This window comes from Pteropus alecto, unplaced genomic scaffold (genome assembly GCF_000325575.1).
Source record: "Pteropus alecto unplaced genomic scaffold, ASM32557v1 scaffold45, whole genome shotgun sequence".
In the NCBI taxonomy this organism is placed as follows: Eukaryota; Metazoa; Chordata; class Mammalia; order Chiroptera; family Pteropodidae; genus Pteropus; species Pteropus alecto.
In genome coordinates this window covers 27,118,274-27,144,785 of record NW_006442491.1, presented here as the reverse complement: position 1 = coordinate 27,144,785, position 26,512 = coordinate 27,118,274, and the positions used below count along the sequence as shown (strand labels likewise).

The 26,512-nt window shown below is 45.6% G+C and overlaps 1 protein-coding gene across 1 annotated transcript in view; it reads left to right on the top strand.

Annotated features, from left to right (window-relative positions):
• Window positions 1-26,512, top strand: part of PTPRT (protein tyrosine phosphatase, receptor type T) — a 675,700-nt gene that overhangs the window by 94,979 nt on the left and 554,209 nt on the right. Inside the window, exon 6 of the mRNA XM_015596894.1 lies at window positions 8,163-8,337. Coding sequence (XP_015452380.1) covers window positions 8,163-8,337 — 175 coding nt within the window. The remainder of the gene's footprint in view (window positions 1-8,162; window positions 8,338-26,512) is intronic.

Sequence of the window (26,512 nt, the reverse complement as noted above, 5' to 3'; positions counted from 1 at the left end):
ATTTCACTTAGCATGATTACCTTGAGGTCCATCCATGTTGTCACACATGGCAGTATTTCATCTCTTCTTATGGCTGAGTAATATTCCATTGTATATATGTACCACACTTCTTTAGCCAGTCATCTATTGTAGGACACTTCAGTTGCTTCCATGTCCTGGCTACTGTGAATAATGCTGCTATGAACATCGATGTGCAAATATCTTTTCGGATACGAGTTTTCAAGTTTTTAGGGTAGATACCCAGTAGAGGGATTGCTGGATCATATGGTAGATCAATTCTTAGTTTTTTGAAGAACCTCCATACTGTTTTCCATAGTGGCTGTACCAATTTGCAGTCCCACCAGCAGTGTATGAGGGTTCCTTTTTCTCGTATGAGGGTTCCTTTTTCTTGAGTTGTTTTAAAAGAGAGACAAGCAGATTCAAGAGGAGAAGGAAAAAAAGGAGAGATCTCAAAGGGAACTGTTGCCACAAGGAGAAATACATGGTTATAAAGTCGGATTAAGCAGGGCCCTCGATTTAGCTGTCAAATGCCTTCATTCAGTTTAGAACATGGGTACCGCTGGATGGATGAATTGGAAAAAGGTTCACCTCTGGGTAGATGAAGCCCCTTGGGCTTATAGCTTGGCAAGTAGACAGAGACTTTGAAGAAAGGAAACAAGTAACTTTCATCCAAGCTACTCACTCAAGCTGAGGTCAGGACTCATGGCTTTGCAGATAGAGCATGGCTCAATTTGGATGCCACACCCCTGGTCCCTGGCTGGGCACCCTTAGCGGAGTAACCAATTGCGCAACCTCAGAAAGTGGCCTGAATTTAAGGACTATTTCCATTTATGTGTTCTGGTATTATTTGGCCTCTTGCTCTCCACTGAAGGACTTAAGGTGACCTTAACCTTCAAGTCTTGGAGACCCAGGAAAAGGCCAGCAGCCTCAGCATCGCTCAGGAACTTGTTAGAAATTCGAAACATCCAGACTCACCCCTGACCTACTGAATCACCCTTGAGGTGAAACCCATCCATGCAAACATTTGGGAACCACTGCTTTAGACTGATGGACTCGGGTTAGGAAAACCTCGCTCGGATCTAATTGCATATTGGACATGCCATCCCTTAATAATATATTCTGAGAGTCTGTTAGCCAAGAACATAGGAAGATGCTCTGCCCCTTCTTACATATATATTTCAGACTTAGAGATCCCCGAGTTTTCCAGAAAGCTAGTCATCTGGTCCTCGATCACATGTCTCAACCTGTTTTCTGTGGAACGCTCATTTTTTGTGAGATGGCATTTGACGTTCTTTGAACAAGCAAGGTAAGTTTCTAGAACACTGCACGCTTCACCCTCTCGCAGAGTCATAGTGTAACTGTGCTGTCATATACTGGGTGGCAGCTGAGTGATGTGATTAAGGCCTCAGTCTCTGAAATTGGAGCACCTGGGTCCAAACCCTAACTCAGTCGCTCAGGAGAGTCATATAAGGTTTGGTATTCCTTGTGGGGTTCATGGAACAGCAGCATCGGCACGACCTGGGAGCGTGCAGAATCCAAAGATTTCCGGCCCCACTCCAGACTCCCTGCATCAGAATCTGCCTTTTTAATGAGGTCCCCCGGTGATCTGCACGCGCATTGTTTGAGAAGCACTCTTCTAAGATCTGTCGCTTGACCGCTTTCTGCCTCAGTTTCCTCTTTTGTGAAATAGAACTATTAATAGGACCTATCTTGTGCATCAGAATCACCGAGAGAATTTGTTTCAAAACATGGCCTGGCTCCACCCCTTGAGTTCTTGATTCATTAGTCTAGCCCAGGGTCAGAGAATCTGTATTTCTAATGAGTTCCCGGGGGAATTTTGTTGCAGTGCATCTGGGGACCGCATCTTGAGGCCCGCCGCTCTAGATCATTCTAAGAGCATTGCTCTTTCTACGCCAGAATTGTTTATCTCCATGAAATAAGTTATTTCAATACTCGACTTTATGTTTTACCCTTTTTGCTGTTTTGTCGGAATCTTAACCCAGCCTATAAATTCCTCTGGGCAGAAATTATACTTTCTACACGCCATACTCTCTCATTTTGTTAAATAATGTTTTGTTAAATAATGAGTATATTTCCAGTGTGATTAATAATAGAATAAGGGAAAGGGGGAAAAAAACCTCAGACTACCAACCCTAATAAACAACACCTACGAAGAGATATCAGCCCTGAAAGTCTCTTAAAAATTCGCATTTCTAACAAGTTCCCAGGAGATGCTGATACTGCTGGTCCAGGGACCATCCTTTGAGAAGCATCTTGATAGAGATTTTAAGATTAAGTGAATTCTATCATGCAAGCCAGTTAACACAGTGCCTCGCACAGTGCCTGGCACAGCTCAAAAATGTTAGTTAATGTGACTTTGACTAAGTAAATGTTCAGACAGATCTCATTAAGTTGAACAAAATATTCACCAATCTCAGTTATGGAACTCTTTATTCGTGGGAGATACATCACCTTTTCAGAGGAAGCAATGCATTATTCCAGGGGTGCTGAAGTTTCTTCATGTTGTTAGTGTTCCGTGCAGGTCAGTTCCAGCCCCAGTTTTTTCTTCTTAACATAGATTTCGGAGCGGACTACCAGCAAATCTCAAGGCAGCAGCTCATGGGATTTTAGGAGATCTTGTATATAATGTACTGTAGGAGGAGGCAGAGATAGGAAAGTTCTGGGTAGGATGGATGCCACTGGTGTTTCTGATAGTGTCCTGTATGAGCCAGTGTCCCCAACCCTGAGGTACTGTGGGTGTTGGTTGCTGAAGGCTCACAGCTCCTCCTCCCTCAGAGAACTGCTATGAGTCATACGGGAACAGTCTCCTCCTTCCACCACCTGGCAGGCCATGACCAGTGACTGACTGACACGGGGTACGAATGCTGGCCCCATGCCGCAAGGTGGGACTAACTCTGTGGTGCTCCCATGGGATCAGACTGAAACGAAGCTAGGCTCCAGTGTTGACCCCATCCTTGCTCAGTTCCTTTCATCTCCCTGTTCCCCCTCTTTGTCTTGTGCACACCCAAGAAGTCACCATGTCTCAGACTGTGCTTCCAGACAGCCTGACTCAAGACACCATGGTTAGTGCCCACCAGGAAATTTGTTCGGCTGGGTCGTAGACTCAGAGGGGCAGAAGATGATTCCACTTTAGAACAACCGACACGGGTCTGAAAGGCTCGCCGCTAGAGGAAAGCAAGTGTGCCCTGAAATTTCAGAGGAAGCTATACTGAGAAATATTACAGGAGCCAGAAGAAAGTTTCCAGCAAGCTGGAGTAGCGACATGGACCTAAGGGTCTGAGACAAGCCTGCCCCAGGCTTCCATGTGCATCACTCATGTCGTGCTTCTCTGGCTTTTCCCAGCACTTTAACTTCCCTTCACTGTCCCGCTGCTCTTTGCTAGCATCCTAGCATTAGCATCCTGTGCATTTACATGGGTTAGGAAGGTCTAGTCCCCGCCTTGTCTCTCTCTGGGCTGTGGTCCCCTGCAGCTCCTGGCATGCCCCTGCCCCACCCCTCCCTGTGTCCACTCAAACCTGCTCAGATTTCTGAGTTCCTTCCCGCTTAAGGAAACCTCCCCTTGTGTTCGCCCCTTGCGTTTTCTCTTCTGCCTCTGTCTGGGGCTGAGACGGTGACTGGGACCTGTGTTTTTACACATTCGCTCTGCTCAAAACCCATCTCCGTGTTGCGACAGCATTCCGGCGTCTTAGCTTCTCACCATCGCTGGTGTTTTAGAATCTCTCCTGATCCCTGTTTCTAGGTTCCTGGGTCACTGCTCATCTGCTTTGACCTTCAGCACCTGCTTGTCCTTTTGACTGGGCTCATCTCTCTGAACTTAACCTTCATTTCTTCTTGCCCGTGGTCCATCACAGTGCTATTTCCTGGCATGGCTCTGAGCCCTCCTGCTCGTCCCTGTCCTGCTGTTGTCTGCTCCCAATATGACAAGTGCGATTATCAAAAGTCCTATTTTCCACAGATTTTATAAGACAACGTACAATTTGTTATCCTTCGATGAGAGAAGGGCTGGTGGTTCGGGAGCTAAACAGGAGAAGGTGAATTGTTTAGGGAGATGCACTTTGAATTCTTTGGTTCTGCTGGAACCTGCCATCATTAAGAAGAAAAGTATATAATACTGGAGGAAACATCGAAATGAAATTTAACCTAAATGTGAAAAATGAATGTTTTCTACTTAATTAGCCCTTTGCTCTTTTTGTGAGTTTCTTACTGCTGATGCAACAAATTATACAAACTTAGTGGTTTAACACAACACAATTTATTATCTTATAGCGTGGAGACCAGGGGGCAGAAATGGGTCCTACTAGGCCAAAATCAAGGTGTTGGCTGGGCTGTGTTCCTTCCGGAGGTTCTAGGGGAGGGTCCGCTACCTAACCTTTCTCAGCTTCTGGTGGCTGTCTGCATTCCTTGGCTCACGGCTCCTTCCTCCATCTTCAAGCCATCAATCATGTCATTCTGACCTCTCCTTCTGTCGCCACATCTTTTTCTCTGACTCCGACCCTTCTGCCTCCCTCTTTCACAGCTGAGATCCCTTGTGATTACGTTGGGTCCACCTGGATGACCCAAGATGATCTCAAGATCCTCAACTTCACCATATCGTCAAAGTCCCTTGTGCCATGCAAAGTGACATGTTCCCAGGTTCCAGGGATTAGGATGTGGACATCTTTAAGGGGCATTATTCTCCTTACCCCACTTCTCATGCCTATTTTCATGGTTAATTTGGAGAGCTCTCCTAACACCAGAAGATGCCTTCCGGTGCTAGGCGTTTCACACACTTTCTCATTTATTCATCATAATAACTCTATAAAGCGGACAGTAGGATCAAATCCAGTGCCTGTATGAAGAAATGAAATCACCTGCCCAAAGTTGCACAAACTGAACATTTGATTGCATATTTTATTATCAGTTTCTAGCTCCACCCCTGTCCTCTTATAAGTATCGAAATAACTGTAGCCTCCTGGGAGCTAACCTCTGACCACTGGGGGACCACCTGCATCCAGGAGGGGATGCCTCAGATGTGAAAACAATTGCAGATGAGGAGTTTTATACCAGATCGGTTTGTGTATTTATTTGCTTTTGGTATTATTTTTTCCTGTCTGTATTTTAGTATACTTCTTTATCCTTAACAATAATTGTGGGAATAGAATAAGGAAAGGGGAAATGTTTATATGAACATGTACCTCGGTTATTGTGGTTTTCATAAACTTTATCAGGTAGATGGTGGGGCATTTCAATCTGAAGATTTAGATCTCATTTTAGTACAGGAAAAGGACCTAATGTATCTTGAGATATGATTTGTGCTCCTTTTATTCACCTCTCTTCCTAAGGATACCGATTACTTATATGGTAGTTAGTTGTCTGGTATCTGTTTTCTTCAATTCTTTGTATCTTTGCTTTTTTGCTCTCTGGGTTATTTTTTTCCAAAACTGTCCTCCAGGTCACTGATTTTCTGCCATGTTGGTCCTGCCAGAAATCAGCTTCTAATGCCATTTTGAATTTTGCAGAAGGCATTATTTGTTATAATTCTCCCCTTTGCTATTTTCTTTCTTTGTACTTTTCCTTATCTCCTCACTTCTTAGCTCATGTTCCTTAGACCCCAGGTGTTGACGTCACTCTCGATTTCTCCTTTATTATCCCCCAAATGTCTGGGCTGTTCAAAGCGTCGGATGTCTGAGGAAAAGCCCTGTGTCTCATGAGCCGTCTGGTCAGTTGGGACATATGCATTTTTACTTATTCCCCTCCCCCTTCCACACAGCATCCCTCTCCTCACCCCCTACCTTTGCCTTTTTTTTTTTTTGGTCCTTGTTTAAGAAGTTGGTAGCAAGTAGGTCAATCCTGGTCAGTCACAACTGATACTCTCTCACATTTGGGAAAGAGGGTGCTCGAGGAAGTGAGTGATGGGGGAGTAGTTACTTCCACATTAGAGCAACATACTTGGTGTTCTCAGCACAGGCTCTGAAGCCAGATGCCCTGCATTCAAATCCCAGCTCGGTCGCTTCCAAGCTGTGTAAGCGTGGACAGGCAGTGTCACTTCTCTGAGCTTCAGCTTCCTCGTCGATACTATGCAGGTACTAAGTGTATCCATTTTATGGATTATTGTGAGGAATTAATGAGAAGGCATATGAGACTCTTAGCTCATAATAGTGCTTAGCCAATATTAGCTTAACAAAGAAATAAAAGATGAAAGTTTTTACGGCGTTATAAATAAATCCAGTTAGAAGACATCCATCCGTGCATCACTCATCACTCCCTCATCCAGATCCACCGTGGTAGCCCTGCAGGGCCTCGTTCACCAGTGGGGACAGTGGGCTTCTTTGACACACACATCTCTTCTGATGCCTTCCTACATTCAGCCCACTCTTCCTGAAATCAGAGCCCATTCCTGGCATTTGCCAGGATTTCCTTTACTTCCTCTTTGCACTGTTTTGGGAAGGGGAACTGTGTTTGGTTCAAGTTGTACTGTGAGGCAGGTGGTTGGCAGTTACAGCCCTAATGACTCCCACCTGCTTCCATTTCCTCGCACAGGTTTTTGTCTGGTTAAGTTGCTTAGTTTCTGGAATGGGAGGGGGTTGTTACTGTGTCTCATACTTTAAAAAATATCAGCTATTTTATTATTTTCAAGTGTAAAAGCAATACATGTCTGAGGCAGGAAGTCCAGAGAATGCCAAAAAGTAAAGGGAAGAAGGAACAACCATCACCTGCAATCTCCCTGCTCACTCGGGAGGCTTTGATTACGCCGTGGTTCTTGGCTTCCTGCTCGCTGCCCTCCCTCGCTGTCCCACCTCATTCGCTTGATACAGCTGAGCACTTTGGCTCTACCACCTCTCGTGTCCCAGACCTGACACATCACTGATGGAGGTGATGGAAGATGACATGGATGAAAGTTGGTCACTTACGTGGTGGGACTATTTACTTTGTGCAGGAAGCGTTGAAGACCACATCTCGGAAGACTCATAAATCACAAGGTTCCCCTAGAGCCAACCAGACAATTAAAACCTTCAATTTTACTTTTGGAAAATAATTAAGGCAGGCAGCAAAGAGAAGGTCTTAGTGAAAAGAATGCTTGGCTTGAAGTTCGAAGACTTGAATAAGGGACTTATTTGCTTTACATATTCATTTAACCTTGTCGATGTGAATTTTTCTAAGAGCAGCAATGATACCTACCTCAAACAAGGTTGTGAGGATTAAAAAGAAAATTCAGAGATTGGCCCATAGTAGGTGCTTCATGAATATTCAAACTGCATCTTCATTCACGTGCCTTACCAGTTATCATAACTCGCTGCTGTGAAAGAGTCTCATTCAAAATCAGAGCATCACCCCTAAGATTCAGGATGGTAAAGACAAAAATGCTTGATTCTAGAAATGTTTATCATGTCTCAAGCTTCCTGGGCACAGTGCTGGAGGTGAAAAGAGCAAAGTGCTGCCCTCAGGGAGCTCACAGTCTACAGTGGGAAACACTGGGAGGTGAAAATGCATGGGAAGTTTGCACTGTACATGCGGAGTAAATAGCTTCCGGAAGGTGCCGTGACTGTTGGGGCAACTTACCTGAGATGGTGATGAGCTGAACTGGGTTTTTAAGGGAGAGGGAGACAAGAGATTCCAGGGGAGAGAGCGTGTGCCCAGGAGGGGAGGTGAAGCCCCCATCTGCAATCTACCCACGAGGACACATTGGACCTGGTGGGGTGGGACTCGGACGGAGCCTGTTGGCAGTGTGCCTGGAAGCCAGTGTGGGGCCGAGGGCCAAGCTTTTTATGATCACTTCTTGTCTTGGGTTTTCACTGATCTACCTGAGCCTGTCCTTGGAGGAACCCTGTGAGTTCTGCTTTCAGGATGAAGGAAAATGGGCAAAGGGTGAAGAGGCTAAGTGCCAACCCCCAATGCAAGCCGAGCAAGGAACGAAAGTTTTTAGCAATGGCCTGTGCCCTGTCTTCGTACTACCAGACATCTGCCCTCTTGAATCAGCTCACAGGCAAAGTTTATTCTTGAATCAGATCACTCCCCAAACCAGCCACAGAAAAACTCCGTAATATAGAAAGTCACAGGCCTCAGGGGTGTGGGGACGGGTGGAGCTTCTGTGCTTGGGGTCACCCAGGAGCATACGAGCATATGATTTCTCCTCTCCCTCCCTCCCTCCCTCTGTCCTGCAGCAATGGAATGGGAGGGACACGGCCCTCATGGTCACCCGCGTGGTCAACCACAGGCGCTTCTCGGCCACAGTCAGCGTGGCGGACACTGCCCAGCGGAGCGTGAGCAAGTACCGCTGCGTGATCCGCTCGGATGGTGGCTCCGGTGTGTCCAACTATGCTGAGCTGATCGTGAAAGGTGAGTGCCGCCGGCTGTGCCTCTCCCCACGCGATGCATTTCATGGGGGTTCCTTGGCTTCATCCTCGCAAAGCATGGCAGGTGTTAAGGGGCCTTTTCTCATCTGCAGCCCCTCCTCCTCCTAGTCAGGGTAATGAGACACGCTCTCCAATCCCCTACTCCCACACGCTCCAAAATGAGATGTTATTGAAAATCACGCAATATTGCATTGTGATTCAAGGTTGGATCTGACTTACAGGAGCCATATGTGAAAGCCTATGGGATATAGGACAAAGACGACATCTCCAAATTTGGCTTTATTTTGCATTTAAAGATAGAGCGAACCTATGTCCTTGTGTTTCGGTGGCATTTCGTTGCAGTGTTCAGAGAGTACAGTTGTTTCTGAGGGTTTTTTTTTTTTTTATTGAAATGTATTATAATGACAATATTTTGGAAGGACTTTTGAAATAAATAATCCCCGACTTTACTGGCCTTGATTCAGTTCTTTTCAATTTTCTTATTCTCGTTCACCTTGATGTATCGTTGATATGCTTTCCATTTAAATTCGCAGATTGCTTCCATTTCTGCTTCTTTCATAGAGCTGGATATCCCGTTTAGTCTTTAAAGTCTACGTAATCTGTGTTACAGTGCTTAATGGTTGTATACTATTTCATCAAGTGAATCATCCCATTTTTTAAAATCTCCCTATATGTAGTTATTTCGGTAATTCCAGGTGTTTTTGTTTTACCTTTTTTTGTGTGTGCGTGTGTGCATGCAACAATTAACACCTCGATGGATTCTTCCAAAAGAACATTTTTATTCTATTGAGCCAAATTATTCACTTGGATAAATTCCCTAGGGGTAGAATTGGTAGGCCAAAGAATATGAGCATCTTTATGGATTTTTTCTTTGTGTTGTAATATTGCTTTTGCAAAAAACAGTTCGACAGTTTACACTGGCAACTGCAAAGTAGGAATGTACTCATTTTGCAGAGTTATGTTCCCCGGTTAAAATTTTAATATAGCATAATGCAGTGGATGAAATAATGAAGCCATTCCTCTTGTGCTCGCTATAGAATGGTACCTGGTGTGTTTGAAGGTAAAAACATTGATCGGCCCCCCAGCAGGCCCCCAGGTGGGTTCCCTTGGTCCAAGTACAGGTTGGTGTCAAGCCCTTGACCTCTGTTTGCTGGCCCCTTTGAAACTGGTAGCCTCGCCTGGACCAGACTGGAGTTTGCAGTCTGGGATTCTCTCTCCTGGGCTGTCTTGACTCTCGATGGATATTCACATGGCTGACTATTTGTCATCATTCGGGTCTCAGCTTGAACGTCATCGTGTCATCTTCTCTGAGAGCGTTTCCCTGACCCCGCCTTCCCCTGGCCCCACATTCTGGTGATCGCATTCCGTCACATCGCCTTGTCTCTTTTTCTACGTAGCACTGTCATACTTCAAAAGTTTGTTTTTCCTTTATTTGTTTACATGGTAGTTTTCCATCTCCCGCATTAGGATGCAAGCTCTGTGCAATGAGGGGCATCTTCTGTTTGATTCATGGTTCGCAGTGAGTCCCTCAAGCTTTGTGGAGTGCCTGGCACAAATGCTGAGCATGCTGAATTGTATGAAATCGCCCATGTTCGACTGTTTTGACCTGTACAATCAGTCATTTCATGAGGCTCAACCTTAAAATATTTGTTGAATGATGGATGAGTGAATGGATTATTGGCCTCAGCACTCCCTTCATTTATAGTTTTGCTTTTGAAACAAGATTAACATACGTTTAAAATTATGCAACAATACTGAATAGCAGGCAGAGGAAAAAAAAAAAACCATCTTGAAATCTTTTATATTCAAAAGAAACCATTGTTTTGATCACATTAGGTTCCCATCTTTTTTTTTCTTTCTTTCTTGGTGCTGTAAGATTGATTTGTGTGACAAGTGGCCTTTGCAGGCCATTCAGGTACTCAGTGAGTATGTAATTTCCTGAGCTGTCCCCTCCATAATGCTCACCTTACCTTTTGTGTGGTGACCTCCCAGGCTGGAACTGAACCCCTGCGAGAGAACAGACCGCAGTCTTGTGCTCTCCATGGTCTTGCCAACAACACCTTGCACGTACCTGGCACTGTGTTGGTCATGGAAAGAATATGGGAGCGAGTATAGCATTCTGAACTTTTCACATCAGACAAATGAGACCAGGAAATACATGTTCTGTTTTGTTTTTCCCTTGTATTCTCAGTTGTGGGAGAGGAGGTCTGGGAAGCCAGCTGCAGAGGCCTGTGGGACGGAGGATGTTATTTTCGTCATTGCCTTTATTTGGAGGGGTGGCCAGGTTTACTGATGCAGTGACTGATTCTTCGCTCTGCCACTCAGGACTGCTCTGCCACTGTGCAGCTGGGGCCAGAGTTCAGGCTGGAGGAAGCGGTGCGATGGCCAGGTTTGGGAATATGATCCAGGAGCCCATGCTGCTTTGTTTTAAGGCAGGTGCTGCGTGGCCTTTTTCAGAGTCGCCTTCCCAGTGAGTGATGGTGGATTGACACTCTCTGTAACCTGGTCCTGTTTTATGATACGTTGATGATATCTTTTATGGGATATCACTCCATTTAATGCTCTTTTTTCCCCTATTACATTTTTTTTGTCCTTCTTATATTTAGTTGGTGGTAAGCTTGAATGTAGACGCTCCTTTACACATGTGACCTCAGCTAGTCCTAATTGTGGCTCTGCTCTTTAGTTTTATTTTAACTCGTTTTACGGCGGGGAGAACAGCCATAGCCAGCTGGAGAAACAGAGAGCAGTCCTGAGTGGCAGAGCTGGGGTCCCGCTGGGGGCTGGCTCATGCTATTTATGCCACACTTGGAGGGCCTGAGTATTGTGGCCTTGTTGGCACCTGGTATCGTGATGTCATGAACAATGTAGAAAGGGTCCAGACAGCAGGCAAGGTGATGGGAGTCCCTGGACCTGTTGCTAACTTGCACTTTTAGCTCATGCTCCCTACCTCTCTAGAATAGAGCAGTAATTTTTAGGTTACTAGAGAAATAAATTTAACCCTACACACACACACACACACACACACACACAGACACAGACACTAAATTTAACCCTACACACACACACACACTCCTAAAGAGCCAGTGGCACCCAAGCCCAATAAGAAAATGAAAGTCAGGGGACAGCCAGAAGCAACAGCAACCAGAGGGAAGCCTGTCACCCTGGCATGTGTGACCAGGAACCCATCTGAAGGTAACATTTGGGTTGAAAAGAGCATTTGGGGAAAGTGTCTTATGAAGAATGACTCACTTACCTCTAGAGCCCCTTGCCCCGGCTGAGCCAGGATGCTTAAATACTTTAATACTGACATATTTGCACTTGTTAAATAAAAGGGAAAATATAAATCGTTCCTTTTTTCAGCAAAGGGAGAAAATCTGAGAAACAAAACAAAACGAAAATATCCTCAAGGGCTAAGTGATCTCCCAGGGGATGGGGCTGTTCTCTAAATTGAATTTCCTCTTCCTGGTTTACGCATCACACAGGTGGTATGGGCTGAGGGACAGGGGGCTGATGCTGGGGCATCACAGAAAGAGAACCTCTCCCAGGTAGCCTTTTTTCCAGGCTTCTTCCATTTACTTCAAGTTCAGAGACAGGAGAGAACTCTGGAGCTGGGATGTCCAGGTTTGAATCCCGGCCCCATCTTGTCTCAGCTCTATAACCTTGAACATCAGCCTCTCCCAACTGCAGCCAGCTCAATGGGGATATGGGATCACCTCCCTCAGAGGGATATGTGTCCTGAGGACTAATCGAGATGGTGGATGTAGGAGCTCTTAGAACAGTGCCTGGGCCCCTGCCCTTCAAGTATTTGTTTAGTAAAATAAATAACTTGCTGATGTGGGTGGGACTTCCCAGGAAAGGAAGGAAAAGGTGGTGAAGGGTTGGATGGGTGGGTGAGGACAGGACACCTGACCCAAGTGCTGATTTAACTGCTAGCTATGTGGCCTTGACGAAATCATTGAAGGAGTCCTCTGTAAAGTGGGGACCGGTGCTCTCTCCCCATACGGTCAAGGGCTGAGCATAAAGAAAGGGAGGGTGGAAATAAAAAAGTAGGGGCCAACATGTGGGCTTGAGAACATTTGGGTCATGGGGTCCACGTGGTCTCTACTCCACCGGGAATCATTCATTTAGAACTCAGGCTATGCTGGGGTTGGAAGTCACCAGCTCCTCAGTGCCCAAGGATGCCAGGAGCTAGAGGCCCCTCTGATGGCATTTATGGCAAGTGCTCCCACAGGGCCAAGCAGTGGAGGCCCAGGCTGGGTCTCTGTCTCTCCCTAAACAGGTGTGTTTATGGCTGCTTTGGTCATAGCTAATGTGCTGTCCTGGGACTGTGACCATCAGTGCTTCAGAAGACGTCACCTAATTTGAGTGTTGGTAATATCAAATTCTCGGGGTGACACACAGATCAAAATGAAAGCAAATTGGAGTTACTTAATCTGAAGAGCTGTTTAATGAGTTGTGATAATGCACTTGGTATACGTTAGATTACTCTGTAATTGAGGTTTCGCTCAGTTGACAGTCCGGCCCCTTGACCTACCCGTCCCAGACCAGAGCTCATAAACGTACTTACTCTCTTCCCTGATTCTGGGTTTCCTGCTGTCTTCAATTTCAAGGCGTTTCAACTTATCCCAAGGACACAGGCATCTTCAACCCAGATGTGGTTCTGATGAAAATTCACTAACATAAAAATGTTTGTTATTGGTAGTGATTTTTAAATTTGTCTTCCAGCTCCATTTAACAACCTACAACGGGCTCAGAAGCCTCTTATTAAAACGTAGTTTAGTGCCCAGAAGAAATATAATACTGGAGCTGAGAGTCAGATGTTCTGATTTAAGAAACGATATGACTTCCTGTTGAGGCCACTTAGTAGGTTCAAGAGTGGGGGTTTTGGATGTAAACACAGCAGAGTTTCAATTTCAGTTATGGCCCCAGCTCCTTGACTTCAGGCAAATCACGGGTTCACCCTGGGCTTCAGCTTCCTCATCTCTTCAGTGAGGCGTGGGGGTTGATTTATCTAACTGGATCCTTATGAGAGGGAGATAATATATGTATGGATCCCAGTACAAAGTGGATACCACACAGTTATACCTATAACTATCAATCATCATATTTTAATGTCATATTAAGGGATATTTCCCAAGTACATTGTCCATTTTTCCTTATCCTGCTTAAAGGAATGATACGCTGTACTATGGAGATTTAAATTTAGTCATCTTAAAGTCTCTCTTCTCTAAAATGGGATTGATGTTATCAGTCTCTCTTCTCTAAAATGGGATTGACCAAAATCAGTTCCAGAAATGCTTTATTTATGTTGCACTGTCTTTCTTTTTCAACATTGTGTTTCAATATTTACACGCCTCTTGAAGTTGTATCAGGCTTGGCCACACTGAGCCTGCATTCTGAGTTGGCTGCAATAGATACACATGGCTGTTTCGTTCTGGGGTGCATGCTCCAAAGCTGCCAACTGCCCACACTTGGCCTATTTTGCTTATATTACTACTAGTATGGTTCCTGTAGGCATTTGATTTTATAGCCTCTGGGTTAGAGTTTGCATGGCTGCAGTAGCTGACTCATCCCCATGGTCATTTGATTAGTAGTTAATTGGGCCCCAGCTATGTGCCAGGTAGTGTGATAAGCTCATGGTCTAGAGGAAAGAATCGTGCAGACCGATAATGCATGGCTATCTAGTTTGTGTCAGGCACCTACTACACTATCTTACCCTATCAATAACCCTATGATATACATGCTGTTAGCATCCCACTTTTACAAATGAAGGAATGGAGGCTTAGAGAGGTTAGATAACTTTCTCAACACAGGTTATACGTTGCGGAGCTAGGATTTAAATCCAGACCTGCGGGTGCCTCAGACCATGCTCTTTCTTATAACACATTTCTTATAAAATCCAACACGGGAGACTCCGTAATTAGGTGTGAGCTGAGGAAATACAGAGGGTGGAACAAGTAATGCAGTTTGGGAAGGTCTTGGAAGGCTTCTAAGAGTGGCCCCATTCAAGCCGGGCAGTCTGAGTTACGGTTTTAAGACATGAGTGGATGACACATTTGAGGCTGGTAATATAGGCAGAGGGACATTTGTAGAGTCTTTGTAGTACCAGAGTAGAGTTGGAACTTCATTCTGTAGGAGTCAGGGGGCTCCGATGGACCCCATCCATGGTCCGCAACAGCAGTGCCCACACTCTCGAGGCTGGACCTCTGCATCCATCTGTTCTCTTCCCTGGTCCTTCCTGTGCCCAGGGGAAGCCATTGTCAGGCAGATGGCTACAGTGAAAAGCACAGCCCAAAGATCAGAGGCATATGAGATTGGGACCCCCAGAAGCAGACTTGACAGGGATTCAAGTGCAAGAGTTTTATTTGGAATATAGAGAGGTGAGATGGGGAGAAAAGGCAATCCATAAAGTGGCATTTTCAAGCAAGTGATTATTGTGGGCCTCTAGAGCTCAGTCCTACTGGAGAACTGGGATTCAGTGCAAACTCCTGAGGCATGAGGGAGGTGGGGTATTTGTATCCTCGCCCCCACCAGTCATTTGTCGAGGGCTGCTCCTGGGATGTTAATTTCCTAGCACTTCCAGCTTGTTGCACAAGGCGGAGGGGAACTACTGGGGCTTTGGAGAAAGCCCACAGGACAGCCATCGAGGCTCAGATATGACAGTAGGAAGTTTGTCTGCAGTCATTGAAATAATAAGGCCTGAGAGATAGCAGTGGCTTACAACAGCTTCTGCTACCGGGATCCCGCAGCGCCTGCTGCCAAGGGAACCAAGGCTGCTGGCTGTTGCCTCGCCAGTGGGAGCAGCCACTTTCTAAGTCTGTCTAGAACCTCGCTACTCTCCACCACCTCTACTTTCCAGGGGTTGGCAAACCTCTCCTGTGTTGGGCATGATAGTCAATATTTTCAGCTTTGTGTTGCAGCTACTCAGCTCTGCTGTTGTAGTAAAAGTAGCCACTGAAAATATGTAAATGAATGAGTGTGGCTGTGTACCAATAAAACTTTATTTATAGAAACAGGCAGAGGGCTGGATTTGGCTCCTGGGTCCGTTTGCTGATTGATCACTGCCTAGGATGACTATGTCATCTTCTTCCCTGCTTCTCTCCTGTGCCACTGAGGTCTATTTTTTTTTTTTTTAATAATTTTTTAGTTTTTTGATTACCGTTGACATACAGTATTATATTAGTTTCAGGAGTACAACATAGTGATTAAACATTTATATAACTTACAAAGCGATCACTCCAATAAATCTAGTGCCTATCTGACACCATATGTAATTATTACAATATCGTTGGCTATATTTCCCATTCTATACTTTACAACTCTTTGACTGTTTTGTAACTAACAATTTGTACTTCGTAATCCCCTCCCCTTTTTCACCTATCTCCCCAAACCCCTCCCATCTGCCTCTGTCAAAATGTTCTCTGTATCTGAGTTCATTTCTGTTTTGTTTGTTCATTTTATTTTTTTTTAGATTCCATATGTAAGTGAAATCATATGTCATGTGTCTTTCTCTGTCTGACTTACCCCACTCAGCACAATACCTTCTGTGTCCATCTGTGTTGTTGCAGATGGCAAGATTTCATTCTTTTTTATGGTGAGTAATATTCCATTGTATATATATACCACTTCTTTATCCATTCATCTCTTGATGGGCATTTAGGTTGCTTCCATATCTTGGCTACTGTAAATCATGCCGCAATGAATATGTGGATACATATGTCTTTTCGAGTTAGTGTTTTGGGCTTCTTTGGAGAAATACCAAGAAATAGAATTGTGGGATTCTTCTTTGTTTCTTGTGATAGCCTTTGTTTTAAAGTCTGTTTTGTCTGGTATAAATATTGCTTCCCTGGCATTTTTTTTTTCATTTCCTTTTTCATGAAGTATCTTTTTCCATCCCTTTACTTTCAGTCTGTGTGTGTCTTTTGATTTGAAGTCTCTTGGAGGCAGCATATGTAAGGCTGTTTTCTTATCCATTCAGCCACCCTGTGTCTTTTGATTAGAGCATTTAACCCATTTACATTTAAAGTAATTGTTGATAGATATGTAGTTATTGCCTTTTTATTATTCACATTTTTGATCTTTCTTCTCCTCCTGCTCCTCCTCCTTCTGCTCCTCTTCCTCCTCCTTCTCCTCCTCCCCTCCCCCTCCCCGCTTTAACATTTCTTGTAATACTGGTGCAGTGGTAATGAACTCCTTTAACCTTTTCTTGTCTGGGACACTGAGGTCTATTCTTCATGCAGCTGCCTGAATGAAAATTTGAAGACAGGTTAAATCATGTCATGTTCTTGCTTAAAACTCCCAAATAGCTTCTATCACACTCACAATAAAATCCAAACTTCTTAATATGATCTCTAGATCTGGTCCCTCTCTGTCTTTTTGATTTCTTATCATCCATCCCACACCCATATCTGTCCTTCCATTCTTTTCTCTAGCCACACTCGTCCATTTCTTCTCTTTTGAACCACACCAAGATGGTTCTGACCTCAGAACTTTTGTACTTTCTGTCCTCTCTTTGCCTGAAATGCTTTCCTCCCAGATAATTATGTGGCTCGTTTGTTTTGTTCACTGTGGTCTCTGCTCAGACATCAGCTTCTCAGAGAGCCTCCCCTGACCACCTTATCTAAAATAGTACCCATCCCTACCTCCTGTAACTCTGTACTGTTGTCCTTCACTGTGGTTTTCTTCCTGGCTTTTATCATTGCCCGACATTATCATTTAGATCTGTACATTTTATAAGCTCATGCAGGAAGACACTCTGTAGGTCTTGCTTCCTATTGGACCCATAACACCCAGGACAGGAGCTGGCGTATAGAAGGTACTTAAATATTTGCTGTATCCAGTGGAGAGTTCTCAAATCTTTACTTCACAGGCATGCAGTAGTGTTTCAGACCCCTCACTGTCTCTTTAGCTCTAGGTTTCCCTCCTACCTCTGAGCAAGCTCTGTCTCCTTTATGGGCACCTGTTTATCTTTTCCTTTAGGTACTTTATTTTCTTTTTTGTTTTCTTCCTAGTTACGGAAGCTGTAAGCTTTGTAATTCCCTGTGTCCCTCCTATGACCTTCTTTGTTCTGCTTTGGTTGCAATTTTGGTGTCTCATTTGACTTGCTTTTGCCATGCTGCTTATCCAGTCTACCCTGTGGGCCCTCTGATGGTCACTTAAAAACCTCTGGGTCTTTTTTAAAGCCTCTGAAGGGAAGGCTGGCTTCATGGTAGGCCTTCCACATTCTCTCCAAGTCCTGTCTACTGGAATAAACCTGCTTCGGCCTATGTCTAAAAGATTAACAACTTTTCATGTCGGACTTAGCCAACCTCCTTCCCCCACTTCCTGTCTGACCTTGGATCCCCTGGAAGATACTATTTCAGGGAAACCTCAGCATCTTCATCTTCTCTGCAGGCTTCATTCTCTGTAGAAAAATACCCTGATGCTAAAGTTCTTATTTTTTGTCTTTCTTCATTTATAACTTTTATTAATGGGTTGCATCATTTTTTTTTTTTTTACTATGGCTACTATTAGTAAGCACACATAGATTACAAATTAGAGGTATTGGGTTCAAATCCTGGCTCTGCCCTGTATTAGCTATGTGAATTGGGAACATTATTTCATGGCTCTCTCATTATAAAATGGAATAATAGTGTAACTCCTCTAGATTTGGGAGAGGGGCCAGGGATATGTCCATTTTTGGGAAATGAAGTGTTGTCCGTATGTTTATACTTGTCTTCACCAATCTCTATCATCCTCACATTTGCCAGCTGCCCAGACTTAGCCCTTGACTCCCGCACTCTTGGATAATGTCATTGCTAACTTTTCATGGGAAGAGAAAAATGACAGATGGGAGGAAAGTAGGAAACTTAACTAGAACATATGTGTAGGGGGAGGTGAACCAGGAGATATATACATATATTGTATTCTATATGAGCACAAAGACCAGCTTATTTTTGAAAAAGCATAACTGTGGATAAATAAAACCTGACAAGTATTGGTTTCTTTGAATTATTTTGACTACTTCATCAGCTGCATACTGATGTGTTGCATTAACACTTTTAACGCATTTGGAAATTAAATCAAATGGCAATTGCATTAAATCCTCATTCAGTTGGAACGTTACCCTCCTGTGTTCAAGTGAAAGAATTGTCTGGAGTATGGAATGAGCTATAAGGTCTGTAGTTAGCTAACATTCGTACACCGTTTATTGCATGCCAGACATTGCACTGGGTATTTCACATGAGATTCGATTTAATCGTCACCTGCTTCTATGTTTTAGATGAGGATGCTGAAGCCTGGTTACCCAGCCTACTTATAGTCTCACTGCCCAAGATCTTTCCTCTTCCAAGTGTAATTGAGGCTTCCCCGCCCCCCGCCGGCCATCCTAATGTTAATTTTCCATAATGTTTTATTTTGTGGCAGATGAACATGGAATCTTGTTTCTGAGGACCTAAGGTTCCAGGCTCAGTTAAATTCAGTTAAACCGTGGGCTCCAGATTTGAAAGGCTGCTGCAGGTCATTGGAGCCTCACTGTAGACTAATTCACCTCTGAAACATTATAGCCTTTGCCTACACCAGTGGTCCTTAACTGAGGCTGATTTGTCCCCGAAGGGATATTTGGCAGTGTCTAGAGACACTTTCCATTGTCACACCTAGGACAGGACTACCGGCATTTAGTGAGAGGAGGCCAGAGATGCAGCCGAAATTCCTCTAAGGCATAGGATAGCCTCCGACCGCCACAAAGAATTATCTAACCCCTAAGGCCAGTTGCGCTGAGTGAGGTTGAGAAAGCCTGACCCAGACCCCTTCCCCTTGGAGGCGGTTTTATTTGAATGCTCTAGTGTTCATCTGTAATCCTGTGGTCTTCAGGCCAGGTGGGGTGTGTGATGTGGGAGAAAGAAGGGAGAGTTAGTTATATGGTTATGAAGAAATGCTTATGCTTCTCTGAGGCCCAGTCTCTCTGTCTGGAAACTGACATTTTATTTCTGGTTTACACTGACTTCTAGCTCTGGGTCTCCCCTGCACATTTTTCCCACTAAATACCCTTGGAGACCCCGTAAAAGGAAAATGCACTACTGGGAACGTGAGAAACTCCTGCTCTCTCTCAGGCCAATAAAACTGCTACATATGTACCAAACATATGAGCCCCTCTTTTCACTGAGTGATTCAGAAGCAGCTGCCTAAACAAAGACTGCATTTCCCAGCCTGCCTTGTTCTCAGTACGGCCATGTGATTTGTTCTAGTCAAAGGAAGTTGAGCAGAAGTGCTTCCTGTTCTTTCAGAGTCAGAGGATTTAAAAAGTAGGTCATTATTCTCCACATTCTCTTTTCCCTCTTTAGTTGGCTACATGTATGTAACTCTAAGTCCCTAGAAGGTGGCAGAGTCAAAATATCGATTAATCCTGGGTCCCTGAACCACTTTGTGGAGAAAAATTGCCTGCTAAGCAGGCTTGATATTTAAACAATAATAAACTGTTATTCTGTTAAGCTACTGTGCCTTTGTTACAGCAGCTAGCATTATACTAATTCGTACAAGTTGGATCAAGAGCAGTCATTAGTGAGCTTCCCAGGCTTAACATTTTGAAACAAAGCTTTCTAGCCTACCACAAAAGAGATGAGAAGATACTTATTCCCTCTCCTACTGACACTGGGCTCAAAGTCCTAAGTTCTCAACTGGACAGTTATCCTTTTGTCAGATGTTGCTTAAAAAAAAGAAAATAGTACCTCTTTCCAACCATTTGATGTAGAGTTTACAAATTCCAGAACAACATGGAGGGCAAAAATTTTTTATGTTTATGGCATGGAAAAGGTTTGGGATGAAGCTCAGGAACCATGGGAGCTTAGGTAGAGTCTGGCCAGATGTGACAACTCAGAAACCCAGTCTAGAAGGATGGGTCTTGCATTAAGAGTCCAAGGACTGGTGATACTTCTGTAAGGTGTATCAAGGCGTAGGCCACCAGCCATACACGAGGGAACATGAGAGCAGAATAGCTGGCCAAGTGTTGGGCTGGGGCTCTGGTCCCATGAGACCCTAACGCATGAAGTAGGGTGTCTAGGTGAACAGTCCGAATCAGCCGAGCTGGCCATGGAGCTGTCCTCATGCTCAGACTCTCCCAACAGGCCACCTCTTCAATTCAAGTCATTTTACCTGTCAGTGGAACCCAGTGGCTCCAACTGGGCATGGGTGGGATGGGGGAGGGAGCATATAGCATTTTGCACTTCAGAAACAAGCACTGCCAATCATTTAGATAGGGTCCTCATACAAAAATCATGGCAACACATTTAAACATAAAAGGTGGAGCAATGAGCAGGAGGAAGATGCCAAAAAGTAGCATCTCAGCAATTGAGGGGGAGGGGCACAGTTGGTTCCCAGTGTAATCAGTGGAGTTCACTATGCCCTAACTGTGTTGTTTTTAAAGTCCACACTTGCCCCTCTGCCCAAGATGTGCTACCATCCTGATCCAGGGAACATAGAGCCAGCGCTCAGGAGAGGTTTACCTTAGGAAGGAGGGAGCCTCTGTTTTGCTCCTAATTGGATTTGAATGACCATTTCTCTGGGTCTTAACTTCCCTATTTGTCAAAAGAGAGGGCTGTGTTATACAAGTGACTTTCAAATGTATTCCCCCTTTAAACAATAGAACACCTGCCTAAAATAGTATGAAAAACAAATGACGCAGCTCTGCAGAATCATGGGTCTCCTAGAACAGTATAGAATCTGTTTCCTCACCACCTGGGCAGGTGAATATCTTTGCGTCTTTAAAGGTGTTTTTCCTCCTTTCTTTCTTTTTTTAAATGCATGTGATCCTCCTCCTTTTTTCATGCTTTCCTGGTCCCTGGTAGAAAACAGGTCTAGGATTTGGTCTCTTCTCTTTTAAATGAAATGCATTTGCACCAGCTTTTCATTAATACAGTAGCAGGCCTGTTGTTTTATATGAGTTTCCAGAGGCAGCCGTGACTCGCTCACAGCCCAGTAAATGGAGCCCTTCCTTTCTGATGGAACTCGGCTTGGTGGTAGGGAGCAGGCAGGTATTAGCAGAGTGGCTGGTCATCTGTTCTCAGTGAGGGAAAGCCTCCTGTTTGAGTTAATCAGCGGCAAAATGTGCTCTGGTACTTGTTCTTCTAATCTCTCAACATGTGAGTGGGGGACTGCTGGCCCCCCAGTGAGCAGGTCTGATTTGCTTTGTCTTAGCCAGCAGTTGAAAATGGCCTTCCTAAGGGGAGGTGAGGAGACTGTACTCGAGAATCAGGCAGGGCTGGGCCTGACACCTGCCCCTGCCCATTTTTGCTGTTGAATTAAACTCTGCACATGACTGAGCCTCCGTTTCTCCATCTGTAAAAGGGAAATCATGATGTCACTTGCTTCGCATTTTTTGAGTGAAATACTTTGTACTAGTTGGGCAAATTCTGAGATTCACATGACAATTTTATTTGATCCCTACACCATTTATTTTTCCTCCTGGGTGGGCAGGAAGGTTATACTTCCCAGGCTCCTACATCCAGGTGGGGCCAGAGGAATATGTACCAAAGTGACATACACCCCTTCCAGGCCAGGCCTACAAAAAATCTCCCATGTGCAAGCCCCGTTTCTTTCCCCCTGCTGTGTGACACTGGAGTCCACGTGTTGAGGCAGGCGGCATCTCCAGATAGAAGCCCGAGTCACTGAATGATGTATGAAGCCCAGCACCACCCCTCCCCACCCATAACCTTGGGCTGTGATGTGAATGAGCAACAGCTGAACCAACCATGACAACTCCAACTCTCGCAGGTGGGACAGGTGGTGCTATCAGGGCGGCTCTGTCCATTCCCCTGCCCCTTCCTGCCTCGATGGCTTAGAGACCTCCTTCTAAGGTCTCCGTTTGCATGGTGGAATGACACCTGCAGCAGCAGGACAGTGCCATGGTTTTTGCTTGGCATTTTGTGGGAGCCCGACAGTGATCATAAGGGAGTTTTCTGAGTCTGGCTGCATAGCAAGAGGAGTTAGCTGATGTTTTCTGCCCAGTCCGTTGGGACTGACTCGTCAGAAGGTTGCTCCTTCTCCCTGGGCTTTGCTACCACAGGCACAGCTGTACTCACCTCCCTCTGTGACTTTTCTTTTGGGGGCACTGAACTGACCACCCTTTTTGCCCTTGACTTTTCTTACCCTAGCTAAAATAACACTGTCCACTAAGTGACCGAACAAGCTTGCAGGCCGAGGGAAAAGGGTGACCTTCCAGATATCTTTGCCTGTCCCTACTGAATCATAGCCTCTTTGATTTTATTCCTTGACTTGTGCAATAGCAGAGATGAAGGGAACTTGAGGTTGCCTTCCTCCCAGTCCTTGACCCAGACCTGGAAGTTTGCTTAGTATGAACTTGATCCTACTGCCTGTACCCAGGGGGTTCCATTTTTATGACCCCAACTCCAAGCTAATATCTTTCCCACCCTCCCTTATCCAGCACGACTCCAAGATTCCCGATTAGCTCCTAGTCCCCAGTGTCATCAACGTGCTGCCCTACCTTTTCCAAAAGCCATGGAAGAGCAGCTCGCAGATACACCTGTACCCACTGCCTTTGTGCAACAGGGCCTGTCCCAGGTGTTTTAGGGGCTGGATCTGAGAAGAGCTCCCTTAATCCTAAATTTATCTGCAACCAGATTACTTATAGAAGTTATTGTGCCCTTTGATATTTGAGTAGAATGAGTTTTGTTCAAATTTTTGCACATTCTTAGGGTCACTTTTGGCTTTTCCTGGCTTCCATTCCCACGGGCTGTCGATTCAGTGACCTCTCACTCCTAACGCCTTCTCGCTGCTCTGCTCCGAGACTTGGAACTCAGTCTTAGTTCCTTAATTTTTCTTTATACTTTCCCCAACACACGCACACACACACACACACACACACACACACACGTTCTTTGTAGTGTAGTAGACTTTTGGAGATTTAAGGCAAGAGAAAGGGTTTACAGCACAGCAGTGCAAATGCCCCCCAAATGGGATATGAGGTTATGAGGTGCGAGTACTCTGGCAAGTGCTCCGGCCACCTGATCAGGAAGCTCTTGGTGGCTGCTGCCTCCTCTGAAGGTTCTGGCCTCCTGCCCAGTTACCCTGGCTCTTCCCCTCTCCTGCTTGCTCAGAAGCTCTGAGGCAGAGCAGTCTGGCAGCAGACAGTTTGCTTTGGGACCTGTTTGCACTGCTCATTTCTGCCACTTGCCCGTTATTCTCCCACTGGCTTTGGACTGATTCCCTCTGGGAGATGTATGAGTCTCCTTTGCCTGCCTTTTGCATCTGAGAAGCAGGGCCCATTTCACTGCCAAGGTGGATCCCAGTCTCGCCTCAGTCCTTGACAGTTACCTTGGCCTGAAGATCCCTGCAGCCCACAACCTGCCCACACCCTCACTCTTATCCTGCCAAGGCTGTGTGGTTATTGACGTATCAAGGGCAGGAGCGCTCAGTGAGGGTGGTGATAGGGAGCCATTCTCAGTCTGGCCCCTCTCGGTGGTGAGTGGCAGCAAACCAACTCTCGACTGGGTACAGCACCAGAGGGAAGTTGTTGGCACATGCCTCTGGGATGCCCAGGCATGGAGCCACCTCTGTGCAGAGTCCCACGCCAAGGCTCGATGGGTGGACCTAGGGCTCTGTCTCTTCTCTGCACTTGCTGTTCTGCTTCCTCCTTGACATTATTCTGATACATGCATGCTCGCGGGGAATGTTGCGGGGTGCATTGGGGGCTGACAGCTCCAGACAGGCGCACACCTTCTAGTTTAACAGCTTCAAGAGTGAGACAGTTTACTTTCCTCTGTATCTGAATGTCAGTCCCCGTAAAGGTTTCTGGTCCTTCCTGCCTGAATGGACAACCAGTACTGGACCAGCTGTTCTGCTCAGTGGTGTGTGGTAGGGCCCAACTCTAGGGCCCAGCGGGGCAGAGTGTGAGTGTCCAGGCCCCCGAGATGATGCAGAGTGGGCCGGCAGCCCTTCCCCTAGAGAGGGATTGCGAGCAGACAGAAACTGAGCAGACACAGGTGGGGTTTCCCTGGCGTAGGCCCCACCCCGCTGAGGCTTCCTGTCGTGGCTCGGGGAGGGAGTCAGGCACATCCAGATTGAGGACTGACTGGTGGGTTGTGGACTACAGCCCGCATCCCCTGGTTTTAAGCTTAAATTAGCGTCGGCAGAGTTGATCCCATCTGGAGGCTCTGAGGGAGAATCCATTCCATGCTGCTTTTCTGGCGGTTGCCGGTGATTCTTGGTGTTCCCTGGCTTGGAGACAAACTCCAGGCTCTGTTGCCATCATCATACGGCCTTCTTCTCTGCGTGTGTCTCTGTGTAAATATCCGTTTATGTTCATCCAGTCCTGGGATGAGGACCGCCCCCCCTTAATCTAGTATGACCTCATCAGAGCTCTATCGCATCTGTGAAGACCCTGTTTCCAAATGAGACCATGTTCACAGGTACTTGGAGGTTAGGACTTGAGCATATTTTGAGGGGTAGACACGATGGAACCCACATGCCTCTGTATGTTCTATGGATGTGAAATCTCCCCTCCACCTCCTCCTGAATTATTCATGTGGGTCTTTGCTTCTGAAGAATTCAAACACCTCCTTTTATGATGAAACAGGTGTGTGTCTTCTCAGGTGTGAGCAGGGCCACGGATTCATCTGGAAGGCGAAAGCAGACAAGAGGATGGTAGAACTATAGCCGAGGGGCTGCGGCTTGTTTCTTCCCCTCCCCTCCCCCGTCTCTCGCAGTCTGTCCCCTCTTCTCTTTCACATCCTTTCTATATCCTACTGTTAGGCCCAAGCCCGCTCCTTGTCACCTCCAGCGGCCCCATTGCCTACAGAAGGAGGCCCTGTCATAAATTAGGCCCTTTGCCTCTCCAGCCACAGCTCTTATGAGCCCCTTCCATGGGCTCCCTTCTTGGACCATACGACAGATTTTAGTCCCATTACTGGCTAGTGACATCACCGCTCACATGAATGACCGATGTGCCTGGTTCCTAGCCTCCTGGTCATCTACGATGACCTCTCTCAACTGCATGCCCTTCGCAAATGTGTCAAGTTCATTAGCCTGTAGGCTCCGTGAGGACAGGCGTGGAGTCTGTGCTTGCTCATCCTGTGCCCTTAGTGCTTGGCGCATTATAGGCACTTGGTGGACATTTGTTGTATAAATGCCCCAATTGCAAGACCTCAATAGCTCTATTGTTTACTGCATCTTTGGGAAGATATGAAAAACTTTTTTCAATCTCTTCTCTTCCAGACCTTTACACTCTACTCAGGCTGGAAACCAGCCCAAATCGATCTAGTTGGCCTCTGTGCTTTTGCACATGCTGTTCCCTTTCCCTGGAATGTCCATCCCTACCCTGTTAACCCTTTCATAGCTTAGCTGAAGTATTTTCTCTCCAGGGAAGCCTTCCCTAGCAACCTTCCCCAACATAACAATTTATGTTAATTGTCCCCAAATCTCTAGCCACCTAGCAGGAACCCCTGCTAGACTGCAATGTCTCTGAAGGCAAGGGCCGTGTTCAACTCCTTCACGTGATCCCTGTTTATAGGAGGAATTCTATTAGCGGCTACTAACTTGAAATTAAGTTTTGTTTTTTTTTTAAAACATGTACAAAATGATGAAGATGCCCCGAAAAACCAATAATTATCATTTCCATTTTCTAGGTGAGGAATTAGAGACTCAGTTTGAGTGACTTGGCTAAGGACACACAGCTAGAGTGGAGTTGATGGGATGAGTGCCCCCAAGTTATCTTACGGGAAGCACATACTCGGGCAAATGGGAGAGCAAATGCTAGGGTGTGGGCAACCCCTGTAGAGACACACAGAGCCGTCGGGGAGACCGGGCTCCTGGCCGTGCCCTTGTGGTGACTGTGGACGTTGGGAACTGCAGACACTGTCCTCGTGGTGATTCTCAGGAGACTTCTGTTCTCATCGCTCTTTTCAAGTGTCTTTCTTGCAGTTCTCCGTGTAGGGGGCATCGTGTTTGTAGCAACTGCTAATGACAGGCCTACTGAAAAAGACGGTCTATTTTTGGAATTAAGCTTCAGCCTAAAAGAAATAAAAATAAACATTGAGAGTTGTTTTTTTTTTAAAGAAAAATATGTAGAAAAAAATTAATTTCATCTCAATCTGCTTTCCCTTTAGTGAAGGTTAAATAGGAATTTAATCCAGGACTGGAGGTCAGGGGCATGGGCTTAAGCCCTGACC